General features: G+C 29.2%; 3 protein-coding genes across 4 annotated transcripts; 1 reads left to right on the plus strand and 2 right to left on the minus strand.

Moving 5' to 3' along the window:
• Nucleotides 1–1,795: 1,795 nt before the first annotated feature.
• Nucleotides 1,796–5,217, minus strand: LOC101266095 (coatomer subunit epsilon-1). Its single transcript, XM_069293536.1, has 7 exons — nt 4,794–5,217; nt 4,599–4,688; nt 3,898–4,049; nt 2,958–3,093; nt 2,726–2,881; nt 2,374–2,453; nt 1,796–2,095 (listed from the first exon to the last, which is right to left on the minus strand). The coding sequence occupies exons 1-7, from the start codon at nt 4,959–4,961 to the stop codon at nt 2,002–2,004; spliced, it is 876 nt and encodes a 291-aa protein (XP_069149637.1). The 5' UTR covers nt 4,962–5,217; the 3' UTR covers nt 1,796–2,001.
• A 528-nt stretch (nt 5,218–5,745) lies between these two features.
• Nucleotides 5,746–8,512, minus strand: LOC101267575 (beta-amyrin 28-monooxygenase-like). The gene is made up of 3 exons (XM_004233140.5): nt 7,418–8,512; nt 7,123–7,310; nt 5,746–6,293 (listed from the first exon to the last, which is right to left on the minus strand). Exons 1-3 carry the CDS (start codon nt 8,337–8,339, stop codon nt 5,994–5,996), a joined length of 1,410 nt encoding a protein of 469 aa, XP_004233188.1. The 5' UTR covers nt 8,340–8,512; the 3' UTR covers nt 5,746–5,993.
• A 7,898-nt stretch (nt 8,513–16,410) lies between these two features.
• On the plus strand, nt 16,411–19,865 carry LOC101267082 (vesicle transport protein GOT1-like). 2 transcript variants are annotated; one of them, XM_069293537.1, is made up of 8 exons: nt 16,541–16,688; nt 17,119–17,211; nt 17,326–17,394; nt 17,768–17,859; nt 17,984–18,064; nt 18,185–18,282; nt 18,361–18,442; nt 19,560–19,865. In XM_069293537.1, the coding sequence occupies exons 3-8, from the start codon at nt 17,364–17,366 to the stop codon at nt 19,596–19,598; spliced, it is 423 nt and encodes a 140-aa protein (XP_069149638.1). In that variant the 5' UTR covers nt 16,541–16,688; nt 17,119–17,211; nt 17,326–17,363; the 3' UTR covers nt 19,599–19,865. The 2 variants fall into 2 exon arrangements, with proteins under 2 accessions (XP_004233187.1, XP_069149638.1); XM_004233139.5 differs by lacking the exon at nt 17,119–17,211 and having other exon boundaries at nt 16,411–16,688.
• Nucleotides 19,866–21,135: the final 1,270 nt, after the last annotated feature.

The following is a 21,135-nucleotide window of genomic DNA, read 5'->3' on the forward strand; positions in this document are numbered from 1 at the left end:
TTTATTTTTTTGGAAAAAAATATATTTTTTGGTACAATGGAATCAAATTATTACAAGCCACGTGTCTTGGAATTTAGTCCACTTTCATAAAATGAGGAGGTTAATTTTAAATGTTAGAAGATTAATTTAAAATTGGAAGAGAAAATTAAAATTATTTAGAATTTTTGTATTTTCTAATTTTTATAAATGTATGTCTAAAATATAATTTTGGTCAAATTATATAGGGATATATTTTCCAAATTATAGTTAAACTTAAAACATTTTTACTCCTTTTTTTATAAAATATGGAGAATGGTAGTTGAGAACATTAAAACGTTTATTTTTCTTCGTTAAAGAAAGGAAGATCAAAAATTAAATGAAAGATGAAATTAATAGGCATATTATGAGGCATGATACTATGTAGTAGTCATGATCATGTTTATTTTAAGTCTTGCAATTTTTACTTAAAATATCAAGGCCAAAGTCATATGCGGCCACTCAAACTTGTCCCGATTATTCATTTAGACACCTCAACTAGACGTACTACCTATTGAACACTTCAACCATTCTGAATTTGAACCATTTGAACATTTTTTCGAAAATAAACAAAAAATAGAGAATGTGTGAAATACACTCGCGTTGACATGTCAATTTGACCAATCAAATGATGACATGTGTTATTTTTTAATCCAAAAGATTATTTAAACATTATATTATAAAGTTAAAAAAATAAAAATTATTTTAAAGTAAAAAAAAAAAAAAAGTGAAACCTAAACTTCCCTGCCTTCAACTGGAACAAAACATACATTTCCCTCTAACTCCATTAATGGCTACCCTCCCCTCCCTGTACAGTTCCATCTTTAATCCGACAATTTTTTTTCATCAGCTTTTTTATTAATTATAACTTTTTACTTCATCTTGTTTTTTAGGTAGAGAAAGATGGGGAAAAGAATCTCTTCGAAAAATTTATAAATGAAACAAAATGCTAAGAATTTTGAAACCATTAGAATGGTGGGGAAAGAAGATAACACTGATACTAAGAATTTTGAAATCATTAGAATGACGGGGGAAGAAGATAACCACTGGTGTATGGGGGTTGGGGTGGGGTTGATAGAAATAGGGAAGAAGAAGAAGACAACAGATCTTCTTCTTTTTTGTTAATTTTTTTTAAAAAAATTAACTCATGGGTATAAATTAAGAGAAAAAAAAAGAAAAATATTATTTTTAATAAATTAACGCGCTCAAGGAAAGTGAATTACACGTTTTTTGCCATGTCAGCATTTTGTGTCTAATAGGAATGACTTTTGAGACTTTTGAACAAATAAAGTGTTCAATTGGCACAAGGATTAGTTGAGGTGTCTAAATGAATTATGCGGACAACTTTGAGTGGCTGGAGATGAGTTAGGCCAAATATCAATAAATAGAATAATAACTTTACCATATCATTTAAATATTATAAATTTAATTTCTTGAAAAATAATTATAGTTAATGATAAGGTTAAATTAGATATTATTTTTTTCATTTCATATTAATAAAATTTGTTTATATATTTCAAAATTACTTGTCAATTTACAAAATTAAGATCGAATTAACTAAGTTATTCTCATTTTACCCTTACCATCTTACTACTAATTCTTAAAAGTGTAAACAAGTTAGTAATCCAAAAACAAATCTCAGTTATAACTACCATGACTTCTTAAGAAGTCCGTGAAGAAAAAGCGGACAAGTAATTAGCTAGGAAGAAAGTTAAAACTACCATGACTTCTTAAGAAGTCCGTGAAGAAAAAGCGGACAAGTAATTAGCTAGGAAGAAAGTAAGTGAAAGCCCATATTTTTCCATCTGAAATATAAGTGATCCAACTCATCAAAATGTTGCAAGGTAAAATTTTTACATTAATAACATGCCAATCTTTAAATTGTCTGATGAGAATAACCAAATGAACAAGCACCAGAACTGACACTACAAAAGACAGCTTCCACATTTGCCTGTTTAACTCATTAGTACATGCTGCAACTTTTCCTCAAGCAACAGTTTGGACTGCTCTATCAAAACTTTCTTCAGCAGATGCAGCGCGCTTAACAAGTGTGTGCTCTGGGTTCGATAATTTCAACTGGCTGCAAACATCAAGTAACAAAAGCAGCCCATTAGTATTCCTTTCTAGCTACCCAGACAACAAATTGGTGATGTCATGGTTCAACTGTCTACTCTCTATATCACCATAAAAAGTTTTTATGGACTGAAGATACTTCCAAAGTTGTGAATTAGCGACTGGAGTTAATCTGGCACATTGTAAAATGTAATTCCACTATCCTTCTATAATCATTATGGTATCACAACTAGATTCATTCAATTAAAAGTTGAAATAAATGGCAAGTATATGGACTTATCGTACTTCAGATAACGTGTGGATGGTTTCCCAAGGTGAAGACTGCAGACAACCAGATTGGCCAGTGTTTCTGGATCCTTAGCATCCTGCATAAATGAACAAACTCGTAAGAGATCAAGGAATAGAACAACACATTCTTAAATATTTTCAATAGAACGATGGGCATATAACAAGAAGGCATCAAATACAACTTCGAATGCCATGATAGAACATCGTGAGAAAACTTTTGCTAAATGAATAATTTGCAAAATTGTTCAGCATAATCAACAGAATTTGAATATATGATGGCTAAATCATTTCTTTTGTAAGCACTAACTCAACAGATAAAAATAGAAGACAAGTATCATGTCAAAGTGACCTTGTTTAAGGCTTCAAGCAACAGTGTCTCAGCTTCGTCAAAGTTACCCATGTGCATGCAACATACAGCCTTCCCATTCAGGATTAAGCTAGTCATCTGATACTTCTCAGAGAAGTCTTGGTAAATAAGATATGCTTCTTGTATTTTTGAACCACCCTGAAAATAGAATATATTAATAAACAGACACCAACTAATAGTTTTTTGTTAGGCAACCATATTTGAACTTATATACCACTGCCAAGTTTAGCCATGCACTTGCAAGTTGAGTTAGTGTATGATCTTCATCAACTTGCTGCATGATTCTTAACTGTTTCTCTGCATAATCCGATCTATGCATCTTAATGAGTATCTGGACATTCAAAGCATGCCTGCATAAGCACATTTAGTCAGGGAAATGAAAACTATTTTATACTTTAAATTTTAACCTCAAAGTAGATGGTTGACATTAAAAAGTATTTTAGACCTCAAATCCATTAAAGCAGAAATTTATAAAAACATCAAGCCTACAATCTTTCAGTCACCCAACTTAAAAATATGACAGGGTACATCTAGAAACTAAACTAGCCAAAGTAAAGCAAGAAAGGAATGGGAAATTCAGTTTGAAGGGAAGCTTCTTAACCTAGCAAAATTCTGAATTTGGGGTTGAACCACCAAAATTCTGTTCGATCAGCTGCCAGGAGATCTATCATTAACTCATACTTGCACAGGACTGCATTGAGATTATTAGCACTTCTACGGTTCTAGTTATACTATCCTCAGAAAAGAAATTATGTTATTCGATCCATTCTGTAATACTATTTGGTAGATAACCATTGCCTCTATCAGGTCTCACTCACATAGACATGCCTTTTTTTTTGTCTCAGATAATCATTCATCCAGTTCATGAAGCAGAATTTTTTTTTGAGAATTAAAAAAAAAAAAAAAAAATCCACAAAGAAGAATTTTTAAATAGCATTTGCCCTTTGCCAAGGAAAACGAGTCAAGTTATTTAGAAGAATATAACTGTATCTAGTCGTACACAAGCACCATGGGTATAGTTAGTACAATGCCAATATTCAAAGAAAATAAAAGCAACCAATCCATCAAATAATAAATTCCTCAATTTATCTCTACACTATTTAGCATAGCACCTTCAAAGCAATTACAAAATCAAAGAAAAGACAGCAACTCACAGTTCCATTGTTCCACCAGCATTTGTGTGTTTCAGAGCTTCATTATAATCCTGCTCATGCATGAACACAATCCCAGCAATAAGCCTCAGTATAGGGTTGCTTCCTATGGCTGGATCTCCTAATAATTCATGAAGACCGGCGATTGCTGCTTCCTAGAACATAACAAAGAAAGTTACAACTAATTACCCTCCTCTTGTCGATAATAAATAGGGAAGAAGAAGAACATCAAAGAGCAAAAATGATGATTATAACAAAGCATCTTCCTAAAAATTTATAGTTACAAATAAATGATTCATTTTCTTTGATTAAGGACTATATGGTAAGGAGAAATCATCTCAACTCCTCTCTGTGTTTTTATCAATAAATAGTAACCTGTAATGTAATGTCACTCAAACTGAATTCCCTAAATTGCTATTCCAGCTGCAAATACTATAGATGAATGGATTTACTTGAGCTAAACCCCCCCCCCCCCCACACACACACACCACACCCATCCACCCCAAAAGGATGGAAAGCCTTTTTTTTTCTTCAAAATTGAAACTTTGGAAGAAACCCTTTGTAATTGGGAGTTTATTTTCAATAAGATCCACCAATCAGATGGGGACACCTTCAAAAGTACAGATAACAAGACACAGTAGCTACCAAATTCTCAAAAAGATCACTAGAGTAAAAAAGGGGAGATTTTGGAATCAAATTTTCACCTTATTATTAGGGCTGGCAAGGTACAAAGCGAGCAATTTGACAGCTTGAAGAGGAGTAGGAGCTGATGCATCGATCTCATTGATCACAAGCTGTAATGAAAAAAAAAACAAGACACTAACTAGTAAACATAAAAAGAACTAACAATCACAGAAGAATTCAAAATCATAACAATACTGAAAAAAAGAAGAAAAAACCTGATAACTGGAAAGAGCAATGTAAGATCGGTAAACAAGAGTGTCTCTTTCAACAGCGTCCTCCTGAGAGAGATTTGGTACATCACTGTTGTTAATTGCAGCTTGGTAAGCACCTATGTAGAAGTTGTTCCTCAATCCGAACAATGGGTCGGGTCCTGACACTGCCATTTCTTCTTCTTCTTCTTCGTTCAACACAAAGTCTTCTTCTTCTTCTTCAATTTGTTGTCAATTCGATTCAGATCTCAGAAAAAAACGAAACTTGAAGTGAAAATTGAGCATTACGAAATGAGTTGGGCGGGTCATTGGTTATGAGGCCCGACAGCGTTTTGGGCTTTTAACACACTTACTATTTTAGCCCAACCATAAATACAAATTTACTTTATAGTTTGAAAGGATTACATATTGTCTCACTAATATTTCAAATAAGATAAACGAGGCATTCTTTTGAGATTTTAAGGCAGATAAATGTATCGAATATTAGATACATGTATCTCTTGATATTAGATACATTCCTAGATACATATAAATGTATCAAATCAAAGATACTAGATATATGTATCCATTAATGTCAAATACATTTTGAGATATATATACATATGGAGAGAGACGAACAAGAGAGGGAAATAGACATATAGATAGGAGAGGGGCGATTGAGAGAGAGCCAGTATGTATGTTTTCTATAAGATATGTTTTGAAATATAAATACATAGGAAGTACGGGAGGGGAGAGGAGAGAGACAAGCGAGAGAGATATTTTATCGCAAATATATACGATTCACAAATACATGCAATTCACTCTTAAACAATATATTTCAATATGTATAACAAATTACACCTAATATAACCTACGAGTATCCGTATACATGCATTTTGGCGAAGTAAATATGATAAAGAAAAATAATTTCCAAACTAAAATGAAGGTACTCAATTGACTTCATGCATATAATAACCCCTTTATGTGAGAAGCGTAATTATTTCTTTTATTCAATAACAAATTCTTAGTGAACTTACAACTTTAAAATGAAAGTAATCAAAATAAAAATAAATCTACATCTTTCATTGAACTCTTTGGATACAAATTAATTAAAGTATTAATACATGTTTTGATGACTTGTCTATTCAAAAATATCAACCTTTTCGTTGAATTAATCTAAAAGATGTATATATTTTGAAGAGGTTGAACAAACATAACTTTCGATTATTACTGATGATGGTGAAGACGAATGGGGAGTCCGTTTTGTGGTGTTGGCATCATATCACCAACAATCTTCTCATTAGGTAGTAACAATTCCCACTTATATTTCATTACAACATTGTGAAGAAAAGTTAGAATTGCAAGACGAGCATACTCTTTACCAGGACACATTCTTGGACCACCACCAAATGGTACATATGTGTATGGAATTGGTCCATCACATTTCTCATATCTTGATGGATCAAACACTTGAGGCTCTTCAAAATATAATGGATTTTTGTTTGTGCTACTTGTTGTCCAATAAACCTACATGTCAAATACACACACAAAAAAAATATTACGAACGTTATTGTGTTTATAATATTTTTTTTTAGAAGTTTATCTATTTTTTGAAATAATTTAGATATATGTGATTGAAATTGAAAATTTGAATCTAAAGTGCATGTCAAAGTTGTCTTAAATCTACTCCAAATAAACTCAAATTTGAAACAGTTTTTCTATATCATAAAAAACAAAGGCATAATACATATATTGGATCATAAACTTGACTTCAAATTTTAACTTTGATCTTCAACTTTCATAATACACAAACAAGCACTTTAGTTATCCAACTTTTAAATAAATAAACACATGAGTCCTACGTGACACAATACACGTAGGACAAAAAATGACATGTAGGACATGTGTGTCTATTTGTTTAACTTTATACAAGTTTAAGTGTCTATTTATGCATATCTAAAAAAGAAGGGCATGAATGTAATCTAAAGTCAAATTAAATGACATATTTATGTATTATGCAAAAAAAACAAATATTAGTTATCAATTTATTTATTTTTATTATTCAAAATACAATTCATGTTCAAATATAAGTAAACTTCCGATTGTTATTTATTTTTTTACTTAAATACTCTCATACACACACAAATACCCTTCCTTCTCTCTCTTCACTTCATTTGGTGAAAGTGTGGTTGAAATTTCTCTAATTTTTAGTTATATGTCTTGTATTTACATGTTATGAATCAGAATTAATTAGATCAATAAATTTTAAATAACAAATGAGTAAACTTAGAAGCCGAAAAAACTATATTTTATCAAATAATCAGGATATAGTCTAAATAAAATCAATGAAAATTACCTTCCAACCCTTGGGGATAGTGTAACCAGCATAGGTGAAGTCTGTCAACACTTGTCTAAAAGTTCCTTGAAGTGGTGGAGTGAGTCTCATTGTTTCACATATCACATTCCATGAATACTTCATTTTGTTCATGTCCTCCCACTCTAACAATTCTCCTTCCTTCTTTGTCGCCGCAATCTCCTTTTGTTCTGTATTTCACGAAATAAAACTTTGGTTCAGTTGTTTTAAAAAAAAAAATTCAAAATTCAAATCTCATGACACACTCTATTATTACTATCGGTTAAAAGGAGCGAACCGTTTAAGATCTTTCCGTAGATATCAAATCTCTCTCCAACATATTTCACGAGGAAAGTTATAGTTGTTGCAACAGTACTATAGCCAGCAACTAAAAGTCCCATTATTTTATCAGCAATTTCATTTTCACCCATAGAAACTCCATTGTTATCTTTAACAACAATCATATGACACAATACGTCTTGCGTTTTCACTCCTTTAGAGATTTCATCTTTTTTCTCCTTTATAACATGGATAAGCTCCCTTCTAATTGCAACTGCTGCCTTATTCGCGCGGTAAAAAGCCGTCCCCGGTACGTTCAGAATCATCGCGTGTAACCCTAACGCAACATCGTCAAAACAATCTACGAGCTTCACCATCCTCTCTGAACTACCCAGAAAGAAACGACTAGCAAGTGTCAATGTCAAAATTTTAGCAAAATCATACATTTTAATCTCAACTTTGTCTCGCAGAAGCTCTTTTGTTATACAATCCATTTCCCCCAAATAACGGGCTAGGGATTCGGGCTTTAAAAACCCGGGCTGACGAATAACCCGAGTTGATTGAGATTGAGAATGAGAAAGAGAAGGATTTTTCGATTGGTAAGAACGAAAAATTCTCTGCATAGAGTGAGTACGAAACACGGTAAATAGTTTCTCTTCGTTCGAGAAGAGGAATTTGTGGCCGTTAGGGCCACAAATTACGACCGTTTTCTCTCCCATTATTTTAGTTTTAAAAATATCGCGAGAGTATTTATTCATCCTATCGCGAACAAAATCTTCAGGATTACTAAACAAAAACTCTATCGTCTCTCCTATTACGGGCCAACCGAAACTGCCCGGGGGTAGTTTGGTATTTTTGGAAGAACGATTTTGATAGAGAATAATAGTGAGGATGAAAGAAAATACAACTAAGAAAATGGTGGAGAGATCAATAGCATCCATTGATTAATGATTTGTTAGGCAGCTAAGTTTAATCGATGCGTGTTAATATATAGAGAGAGGAGGAGTGTTGGATGAACTAATTGCTTCGTATCGTGATGTTAAATTTTCGAGCAAAGTGTAGATAATATTATTAGTAAATAAATAATTTAATTAAGTTTATATACTACATTGATAATGTGATAATAGGTAATTTTAATTATTTTGATTAGCGAGTTTTACTTGTTATGAACAATATATTATTATTTTTTAATTATTCTTCTAATAGTAATTATATTGATCTATACTTTAACGTTATATTTTTATATAAATAGGAATAAAATGATATGAAGATGAAGATAGTTAGAGTAAAAAAAGTTAAAACGGAGGAGAGGTGGAGACATAATGATTATCTAACATTATCACTATAATTTTGGTCATGGCCCGCATCACATTTAGTCAATTTCAAATTTAATATTTTCGTTTTAGATATGGTTAATAATTTGAAATATTTTTTTATAATCGTATATAAATACGAGCAACAAGCCGTGTGGAGTAAGATAAAAAAAAATAATTTTTTTGTCATGTTTTTATATGTATATGAGTTGTTCTTTTAAACTCTATTTATTTAATTACGCAGTAATTGTAGTTAATTGATTGACCGACGATTAATTGTGTCGCTGTTATATCTTGTTATTCTCAACATAGATTATGAGATTAGGTTATAGTTTAATAGCATCACTTTGAAGAATAAGAATAATGATTGAGATTTATAGAGGGTTATAATAATAACATAGCATCAGAGCAATTTGAGTGAATATATTAATTGTTTAATAAATTTATCGTAAAAGAAAATTCTTGATCGATCGAGATTAATTCGATGATATATAGTTAACCTGTATAGCAAAAAGGAAGTCTTTGGATATAACTTTGAATTTGTTACACTGTCACCAATATTTTAAGTAATTTGATAATGTATTTTTCCCCTAAATATTGAGAATAGAATTTTAACCCATAATTAAAAAAGTTAACTTGACTTTATGGAGAAATCGATTTATTGCACAATTGGGTCGCCGATCAAGTGACGAAATGTATAGAAATTTGATTTTATGTTATTTTTGATAATTTTTGATTCAAGACAAATATAAATACAATAACAGTAACTAAAAAGAATCAAAACATAAAAGATAATATATGAAATGGAGGGGAGACTTACTTCCCTTTTCCTTGAGATCCAACTAATTTGATTACCTTTTACGACTAAATTGAGGAATATTATCATTACAACTTTAACAAAAAAATATAATTCAATCTTGTTTAAGTGGTGCACTACGTATTAGTGTTAGAATTAGGTTGATAAACAAATTCATCAGTTATTATAATCATCTTGAGTCAACAAATACTTTTGGTGGAATTTTTCCCACTTTTAACCACACTCATTGGATAATTTTTGACAATGCTATCACAGTTTCACTGTCACAGTAATCTATTAGAATTCAGTTTAATTTAAATTTATGCAGTGTAGGATTTTTTTTTGCATTTCCAATTAAAAAAATTATATCCAAAACCCAACAACCGATTAATAATAAAGATATTTAAACTATTTTAACGTAATATATATTTGTGAGATTAATTATAATAACGACAAATAAAAACAATCTTTTTTTTTCCTTTTAAAATACTTGTTGGGATATAACCTATTTAGGGGAGTTGCTTTTAGGCAACTATACGATTGTTAGTTACAAATGCACAAATTTGACTAAGGTTGAAAGGCTTCGGCTTGGAGTTATTTGAGAATTTTAGTATTTCTTTGATCTCAAATGAATTGTCCTGATTTTTGAAATAGTTATTTAAATTAATTTTTAATTTAGAAATTTAAGATAAAATTATCTCATTTTATCCATACTCATTGTTGTTCATAGAGATTTCAAATACGTGGGAGCATATGACATTTTAATATTAATAAAATAATATTTTTTTAGAAGACACCCTATATAATTAATATATGATTCTATTAATATTATAAATTAATAATTTTTTAAAAGTAAATATTTTAACAACAATTTAATAAATATGATTTCACTATTTTTTGTTAAAAAATTTAAATCTAGTGAAAGCTTATTTCTAATTTTTTTGTTTGCATTCAAAAGTTCCAATCTTGTCACGACTGTAAATCTTTTTGAGTGCGTGAGGAATGATTTATTTTGTACTCGCATGATATTTTAAGCATTTGATCTATTATTTTTTATTTTGTGAGATCTTTTTAGATATGATATCAAGAAATCCTCTTTGCTTATATAGTTTATTATCTCACTATCACATATTGAATTTTTTATAATTAAGATACTATCAATAATATTTGATTATTAAAAAATAATGAACATAATGCGTAACAAATTTATTTTCACAATGAATCTCTTAATTACAAAAGAATATATTACAATGAATCATATACATATAGCACTCTATGTATAACAAATTTATTTTTATATGAATTCAATAAATATAATATATAGTAACATACAATGATTTGATATATTCATTGTATTTTATCTTAATTAAATAATTGAAAAGACCAATCAATCTTGAAAATAAATCTTAATTAAATAATTGAAAAAATCAATCAATTTTGAGCTTCCCTTTTTATTGGTGTTTATTATATAAATTTAAATCTTTTGAGAGTTCAAATTTTTAATGTGAGGTCTGATTAGATTATCAAATTGGGATCTGCGAAGGGTTAGAAAAATATTGTTTGAGAAAGAAAGTGAGTCTGTAAGAAAAAATTTCATTTTATAAGTCTAATATTTTTTTAGATTTTATATAACGTAAGAAAAAGTTTTGTTTTATAAAGTTTAGAAATTTCTTTTATTTTGTGTTAAAATTTAGACGTTGCATAAAATGTTTGTTATTTATATTTTTTGATAAAATGGAAAAAACAATTGCACTAAGCTTATTTTAGTTACATACTTTTTTTCATTCGGAAATGCTTGTCATGTTGTGCTTATCGAAAGTCAATTTAATTAATTTTTAGAGGTAAATTAGATCACATTAATTCGATATTTTAAACAAAAAAAAACTAGATATTCTAAAACTATATGAAAAGTAATATAAATTACAATTTTTTACATATTAATATGATGAAAAAATGCATCTTAAAATGTTAGTCAAAGTATTTATACTTTGACTCTAAAAATAAAAATCATGACAAACAATACCGAACGAAAAGAGTATTAAAATTGTGACTTATTTGTGTCAATTTTATCACTTTATGACTCGAAGGTTATAGACTAATGTATTAAAAATATATTTCTCGATCAATCAGATTTTAGTTAAATGTCATTGGGACATAAATAAAGCTGACTTGTCATTTTGAACGCATGACATGGTTTCATTGACTTCTTCATTTAACTTGATATTTTTCAACATTAGGCTTAGCAATGTGAACTCATATGTTGTAACCAAAATTAATGAATTTAAATTTTAGTTCCATTCATATTTATTGAACTTAAATAATCGATATAATTATTAATTATATTAATTTAGAAAATCTATTTAATAATTATATTTTAATATTTGAATCATTTATATCATAAGTTCATGAACAGCATATTAGATATTATTTTGTATTCGAAGGAAAATATCGTTATTGCATAATGAATGTAATTTTTTTTTTAAATAGCAAAATATTCGGTATGTCGTGAAGATTTTCTCTTATATTAAAATAAAATAATTATACACTGTAATTTTACCTAGGAATATTTCATCACGTATAAGGAATGATAATGTTTGATTTAATTAATTTAACTTTTTTTATTTTCTACTTAGTATCCAAACTGACCAATAATTATTAAAATGTTGTCAAAGTGAAGATGCACCACGTTATTAGTGTTAGTGGAATTATTTCAACATGGAAATATTTTAACAGGTGCAATTGCAGTTTCATTTTTTTTCTTTCTTCAATTTTATTTAGTGTTCGATATTTTATTAGAATTTGATTATTTTAAATTTGTATAATGTAGAATTTTTTTTTTTGAAACGACACTCTAATAAGCTTTTTTTTTATATTTGGATTTCAAACCTCAATTTCTAATAAAAAGTAAAGAATTTAATTTTAACCATTTCATCACAATTTATATTGATGTAATCACAGTTATAATTCGAAAGTAATTTATCATAAGAAGGACAAAAGGATTTCTCTTTTTTTTTTTAATTATATTTTTTTAAAAAAAAGCTCTTATCGTCAATATGCAATTAGGAATTTCCAACTTAGTGTAACTTGACCTTCTTTTTTTTTTTTTGTCTTTTTGAAATAGTTGTTGGGATTAAACCTATTTACGATAGTTGGTTTATGGTAATTATACTATTGTTAGTTACAAATGCACAATTTGACTGGAGTTATTTGCTAATTTTAGTCTTAAAAATTAGTTAGTCTCTTCGTTTACTTTTACTTGTCATTTTTTCTATAATAATTTTTTTTTATATATACATATCAAGAAAAACAGTTATTTTTTTCATGCTTTATACTTGACAGTAAATATTATTAGCCAAATCATTCTTGAAACGTAATACTCCCTCTTTCCCTTTTTTACTTTTCAAATTTTGACTTAACACACTAATTAAAAAAATATTTATTCTTATAATAAATTTATCATTTTATCCCTATTTATTAATGAGATCTCAAATATCTTTATTCACAATATTTTTTAAGGATGATAATTTAATATCAATAATTTGTGTAATATGTCAAAAAAGATAAAGATATAATATGTCAAAAAAAGACAAATAAAATTGAACCAGTAAAAAGTGATAGGGAGAATCCTAACCATCATTTAATAAAAATTGTATGATGAAATACCTATAATAATAATAATTTTTTTCTTGACGAATACGTAAATCTAACGATAACAGATAAAATTAAACGAAACAAGTAGATTTTTCATGTACAGTGTATAACGGTGAGGATAATCATAAATCATAGTAATAATTTAGGAAATGTCACTGTTAATCCATCAAATAGTGATAAATAATGTATTTGGTTCTTTTGATTTTTGAATTTTGATTTACATCTAACTAGAGCCGTCAATATGGGCTAGGCTTGTTGGGCTGGCCTGGTCTAACCCGGAATTTTATAGGGCTGGCTAAGATTTTTGAAGTCCATTTAAGAAAAAAGTTTTTTAGCCCGGCCTGAATAACCTGTTGATTTGAGGGGCTTGAGAAATATCGGTAGGGCTGACCCGTGGGTCAATAAAATTTAATTAAAAAATATAATAAAATTAACGAGAGTCCAAACTCAAAACAATTAGGTTAATATTTCTAAGATATTTATACTTAAAAAGACTTAATAAATTTTTTAATGGCAAACTTTCACATATAGCCACTTATAAATAATTAATTTACTCTCCGTAGCTATAATTTGATAATTATAATTTGTAGCTACATGTTATTTAGAGGAGAGAGGCGAGCGAGACTGGGAGAGAGAGGAGAGAGACGAGAGAGAGGGGGGGAAAGAGTGAAAGAAAGGTTAATTGTATATGTATATTGGTTAGATAACTGTATATATACATATGTAATTGTATATATGGTTAGAGAGATTGTGAGAGGAAGGAGAGATGCGAGTGAGACTAGGAGAGAGAGGAGAGAGACGAGCGAGATGGCGAGCGAGAGAGGGCAGAAAGTGGGAGAGAGGTGAATAATATATATGTATATAGACTAAAAAATTGTATATTATACATATTTATTTGTATATCCTGGCGAATTATACATATACAAACATGACTAATTATACAAATTTAAAGTCAACCCACGTAATTAATGTATAATGTTAGTCGCGAGTGGTAATTATAGCAAACTATAGATGTGATGAGTAATTAAATAGTATAAGTTTTCTTATCCGCGTAATTTTTTCTTTTTTAAAATGGTAACTTAACTTAACAAATATTTTATAAAGACAATTATATTTGTGAATTTGATTAAAAAATAGTAACATTAACATCATGTGATATTATTTTATCGATATCTATGATAATATTTTTAAATTATAATTTATAATTTAAATTAATAATTAAAAAATATATAATTTTTTAAAAGTGGGCTGACCCGGCCAGTTTGTAGTCTACATATCACATATTTTATAGAAATAAAGAGATCGAAAATATATTTAAATTAAATAAAAATTAAATATATTTGATTAAATATTATAAGGGGCAAGCCATAATTTATCAATAACTCTGGACCAAAAGTGAAATTCTACAAATAATCTTGGGTAACTTTAATGGTGTGATATTTCTCTATTTAAATCTTCTATTTTCCTTCTATTTTTTCATTAAGAAATGTTTAAATAAGATAGACATCACCAACACACACACATATATATATATGATGATGATGAATTTTACTGCATCCAACAAAAAACAGATTAAAAGGTGCGTTTAGTACGTTGGAAAGTAAAATTCAAAAAAAAAATTAATTTTATTTCATGTTTGAAAAATATGTTTTTCCAACAAAAAACAGATTAAAAGGTGCGTTTAGTACGTTGGAAAGTAAAATTCAAAAAAAAAATTAATTTTATTTCATGTTTGAAAAATATGTTTTCTTTAGTGAACAAGTATTTTTGAAAATTGGGGAAATGATTTCCTTGTAGAAGTAAGGAAAGTAAATTGTATTTAAAGCTTATTTATTAAACACTAAAATTTATAAGTAAGAAATTATTTATTTTTTAAGAAAATACATTTTCTTTTGTGCCAAACACACCCTATGAGGTGAAGACACACATAGATGCTAGCTTTTTCATCTATTAATTTAATTAAAGAAGGATGCATCTTGAATTTCATAATCGATTATGAAAAAAAATGCTCAAAAAGAGAGGAAAAGATCGAGTTGTTGGTGGCTCCGATAAGGGCATTGGGTCGAGTTCCATTGTTGATCATTCTTTTTTGGCTTTCAGCAAATTAAATTGTTGATTTTTATTTTTATTTTTTGTTGTTCATCTTTTTTTGATACATATGAGTTTTGATATTTTAGTGTATCTAGTTGATTTTGATTCTTAAATTAATGTATAATTCGTTCGGTTCACCTTTATGTTACATTACAATTTTATCATGTACAATGTATTATTTTCAAATATTAATTTTGATGCATAACACTAATTTATTGAAACACAAATTAATATGTATCATGTTCATAGTTATGTATTAGATACATAAATATTGCAAAATTTGTTATCTTTTACTACCGACACGTACACAATGCTTTATTCAACTAGTAAAAGGTTATGTATCGTCAGATACAAATATTATTGTTGATGCATAAACACTAATGTTTTATAACAAAATCAGCTTGTATCACATTCATAGTTATTATATGTGTATAACATAGTTATGTATCAAATGTTGTTAAGTATTTTGGAATATTTTGTAAATATTTCAGTTTATATTATATTCATAGTTTTTTTTTTTGTTTTTTGTATATGATACATAACTTTATAAAATTATCGACTTTTTATGAATTTGTTATGATTAGGGAGAAAATTTGAGATTTTTTTTTTTTTTAAAAATTGAATTGTTTGGAGTTGTTATTTGGGAGAAATTGACACGTATTTGATTTGCATGATTTGGAGAATTAAAATTTAATTTTATATTTAATCTCAACAAACTGGTCGCATAATGTATTAATATAATCGGACGAAACTTATGTATCCGAATGACTGATTTTTGAAGAGATTTTTGTGAAATAGAAAAGAGTAGGGATAAAATGTAATTTAAGTCTTAGGATTTATATAAGTTATACTAAATTGAATGGAGTAATATGTATTTTCTCTTTTTTATAATATGTGAAATAATATTTTTATTTGAACATAATACTATTTTAAAAATATGTTAAAACAAACCTATAAGTTAAAATGTCGTTTCAAATTATTGAAAAACGACATCATGTCATAATAATACTTTGATTCTTTAGTTTTTGATTGTAAAACTCTTATTAAAAAGTTACCTTTTCTCTCTTTGTCGATTGTTAAAAAATCAACGAACCAAATTACTCATTGACTTTACTAAAATATCTGTTTCTATATCTGATTCGATGGAGTGGGATAATAACCCTTCATCTATCATTACCAACTTACTTATTTTCGATATGAATAATAGATGATGACTTTTTTTTTAGACGGACTAAAGGGGAATAGTACATTTCCTTTTCATTTTATTATACTTCAAAATAAATAAATAAAAGAATGTAAAATTTATAAAAAAAAAAATTATTACGTAATATTCTTCTTTAAGCTTCAACCTTTTATCTTTTAAAAAAAATTCTTCAAAGTTTGACGTGATAATCTATTCGTAAAGGCACCACCGGAGCTTTAGTTTCTCAATTTCTCAGGTAAAAAATCGTAATTGATGGCTTTATCAAATGTATTTTGGCGTTGAATCTGTTAGGAATCAAGCTTAGTTCAATATGATCTACTCTAGTACAATTTATGAACCCTGAATTGTTACTTCATTTTTGACCTAGCTTTTTCATCGTAATCGTGTAATGTAACGTGTTAATTCAATGGAAAATCAACTTTATTTTGCATATATGTGTACGAATTTCGATCGAATCGAGTTGAAAACCCTATGCAGAAGTTTCCTGATTAAGATATGGTTATTTGGGGAATATTCCCAAAATCAATTGGATTTCCTTCTTCTTATGGCTTCAGAGTTGTGGATCTAACTTGGATTTGGCTTGATATGAATAAGTTAAGTATATTGTTGATAAAATAATCATGAAAGAGATTTTTAAATTGATGAGTGTGTTTGTCAATTTTTAGGTTGAAATTGATTTAAACTGCTGTGTGCTTGAGGAAGGAGTGGTGGAGATCTTTGTTTGAATTAAAACATTTGTATCTGTTTTGAAACCCTAAGTAACTTGTTTGATTTTTGAGTTTTTCTCTGTGTTGTTTCTCGTTGCGGTGTATTTGCATTCTTTGGTTATGATTGGGAACTGATTGTATTTATGATGGATTTTTGTGTTGTAGGTTTTGAATTGTGTTTGGGTTGAATAGAAGCTGCCAAAATGCTTTCCTTCGAAATGAATGATCGCAAAAGTAAGTCGATTGGACGTATGTTCTTATTATTTAACTGTGGTCAACTGCTTTGGAAATGTAGAACATGTCTGTTTCTGCTTGCGGGAAGATGCATGTTCATATTGTACATCTAGTTTGACCTAATTGTCATAAACTGCTATAGAAATTGCATCTTAGGTTTGTAGCTTAGTGTTCCATACAACTGGAGCAAAACAATCTTCTATTTATGGGGTGCAAGAGTCTGCATTCTTTCATTTGTTTTACCAAAATGATGTTTGCTCTCCTCATTTAAGACTTAATACCTAGCTATGAGATGGTAAGATTAAAAAAGAAGCATGTTGTGCTGCTATTTGAAACGTTATGTCTGCTAAGCTTGGGGTGCTTGTTGTAACAGAGATAGGGCTAGGATTGACGGGATTTGGAGTGTTTTTCTCATTCTTGGGGATCGTGTTCTTCTTTGACAAGGGACTAATTGCCATGGGAAATGTAAGTAAAAAGTCTTGCCATTATCATCACAATCTCATAAGTTTTCTCTGACCTGTCATTTACCACTTTCCTTTGTTTTATGACTCCTGCCTGGATTTGACATAGTGTTATTTTACTGAATCAGATCCTCTTCTTCTCAGGGGTGGCACTGACCATTGGTCTCAAGTCATCACTACAGTTCTTTAGTAAACGTAGTAATTTCAAGGTTTAGTTTGCTTTTGGGCCTTTTTTTCTTCCCCGTTCATCTCAACAATTCCTCTTGCTCTCTCTAGAATTGTTTGTTTAGTGTTACATCTTTTCTGTTTCTGTTTCTTTTTTTGCACAGGGAACAATATCATTTGGTGTTGGCTTTTTCTTTGTTATAATTGGTTGGCCCATACTGGGTATGATTCTTGAGGCATATGGATTTGTCGTACTTTTCAGGTAAATTAGTTACATGGTTCCTGACTGCCCTAATAATCTTTTAGTTGTTTTTGGGTACTGATGTACTGTTTTGCACAGTGGTTTCTGGCCAACATTGGCAGTTTTTCTTCAGAAGATACCTATTCTAGGTTGGATCTTCCAGCAGCCCTATATCAGATCGGTATGTTTGATTGCATTGTTCATACTTTATTCTTGTATTTCTTTAAGTTTGGGGGAATCATTAGTTTTTTAGAAAGCATTTTCTTACTTCAATTGTGTATAGTCCTTTCGTTCTGACCTTAATAGATTGGTTGGACAATGATATGCTTGTGGTAGAAAGGAACCAATGGCTGATATATGGTGTAGGAGATAATCCATAGATTTTACAGAGAAACATCTGGAAGTAGTCTTAAGTGCCTTGTATTTTGCTTATATTATGACTAGGCTGTACAATAATCACCAAGGATCATAGAAGGAACAAAATGAAATTGCCATTTTTTCACCCAGCCACTAGAAAATTGCTTTAAAATTAGTTGTTGCTTATTATTCTTTTATTTTTTTATCCTCTTATCACAAACCACCATATGATTATTCTAATGGCATTCCCTAAACATTTACAGAATATGACCAGTCTCTTTATATTTTGCCTGTATGATATTGGGAAGCTATAGAGGAGCTCTCCCTCTTCATTGAGTATGTTATAAAGTATCAAGTCATGTATTTGTGTTTAAATGCATGTATGTATCACTCTATAGCTACCCTGATAAATGAACCAAAAAGATCGGTTTGGTTGTTAGATATCATCTGATGATAATGTGATTTGAGTCTGGAAATGCCTGACTCTAGGAAGGGATCATAGAAATTATCGAGTATCAAGATGCCTTATCATGAAGTAATTGTCCGACATTCTGGTCCTCATGCATCTGTATGTAGATATTGAGATACTGCATTAAAGACGGATCCCCCAGAAAGGAAAATCCTTCTGTGATGCAATTTTACGAACCTCAATTTCCATCCAAACCCCTATTGCCATGGTTAGCAACCTTCCTGCCTCACTGTAATATCTCCACAAAGTATTTCAGAAGAAGATAAGAACTTCCAACTTATAAAATTGAATCATAGTTTTTCTCAAATACAAGTATCTCTTCAGTGGCATTAGATAATAAACTTATGGAATTGTTCTATATAATTCTTCTGTTGCTCTAATATACTGTTACTCAATCGAACCTAACATGATGCATTCTTGTGGGTTCCTGTTTTGTTTCCTTGGTCTGAGATTATTTTTTCTCTCTCTGCAGTTCTTTGACCGCTACCGTGGAAAACGTGTCCCTGTGTAGTATCATTTTGAAAGATACAAAGCAAACAAGATTGATTAGTCCCGCTTGCACGAATTTGTAAGATTTTTATATCTAGAACAGGATGATAGTAATTGTTTGTTCCTAGTTGGTTGTATTGGCCTTTCTGTGCTGTAAATCAGATCATGTACCTAGTTACCAATATTATACTTTTGTTTTCTAGATGAAAGTGGAGAAAAAAACTTGATCTCCAGATCTTTAATCAATGGTACAAAGCAAGTGTTTTACATTCTTGCATATTGAAAGCAAGACATGGTGTCAACTAAAAATTAGCAAGTCAGATGCACTGTGCACCAAAACCAACTCTGGAAAGAACAATTACCTTAAAGAAAACACTATCCAAAGAAGTAAAAAGTGAGGCTTATGTTTCTTATCAATCCTACGATACCTGGTAAGCTATATATGAATCCTTTAGTATCCATCATGTTACATTCAGATTCATTACATTATGAAGTTGAATAAGTTGTCTTTTACAAAAAAGATACGTCAACATAATCATTTTGCTTTAATTACCACAATTGAAACAACTAAACATTTTGTATTCCTCTGCGCTCCATCCAGAGCTGGAGCCAAGATTAGAAATTTCGGGATTCTAAATCAATTTCGTGGAATATACAAGTCGACATACATAATTTTTTAATACAAATTTAGGGTCTACTAAAATGGGAGTGATGTAGAACTTAACAGCTCAAAGGGTAGAGCATAAACCTATAGTAAGATGGTTGGGTCAAATATAACCAAAAAGGTATAACTAAGAGGAAATGTAACCTATTTTAAGAGTACGAGGACAAATATGACCTCATAAGGTCATTGTTTTTAGGGAAAAGGGTCTGATATACCTCTCAACTTTGTCATTTAGAGCTGATATACCCCTCGTTATAAAAGTGACTCATATATACCCCTTCTTGTAAACAAATGACTCACATATACCCTTTTCTTCTAACGGAAATGAAAAAAATAATAATTTTAATCTAAATTTTTATTAATTTTTTCTAAAAAATATAATCCCATATGAGTAAATTTAATCCTCGTAAAAACATATTTTTTTTTTACTTTTTTAGTTTCAAAGACTAATTTATAATTATTATTTTGATAATCAAATTTATTTATGTTTCACTAATCTTCTTGTAAAACTTATTGTAGATGACCAAATTTTTTATTCGAATACGAAATTAAATTACAATACACACAAAAAGAATAGTTTAATTTTTCTCTCTTTAAACTAAGGAGTGAAAGAAAAAAACAAAATAAAAATAAAAAACTCAAATAATTATAATAAAAGAAGTCAAAAAATAATTTATGTATGAAAAAAATTAAAATATACCTTGAACTTTGATAGAAGAATCATATATACCCATAAATAATTTTTTTAAAAAAATTAGAAGTAACAAATATAAATTTAAAACTAATTTTTTAACTTCCGTTAAATGAAGGGTATATGTGAGTCATTTTGTAACGGCAGGGGTATATGAGTCGTTTGTATAACAGCAAGGGCATATATGAGCCACTTTTATAACGA

Source organism: Solanum lycopersicum, chromosome 2 (assembly GCF_036512215.1).
Source record: "Solanum lycopersicum chromosome 2, SLM_r2.1".
NCBI lineage: Eukaryota > Viridiplantae > Streptophyta > Magnoliopsida > Solanales > Solanaceae > Solanum > Solanum lycopersicum.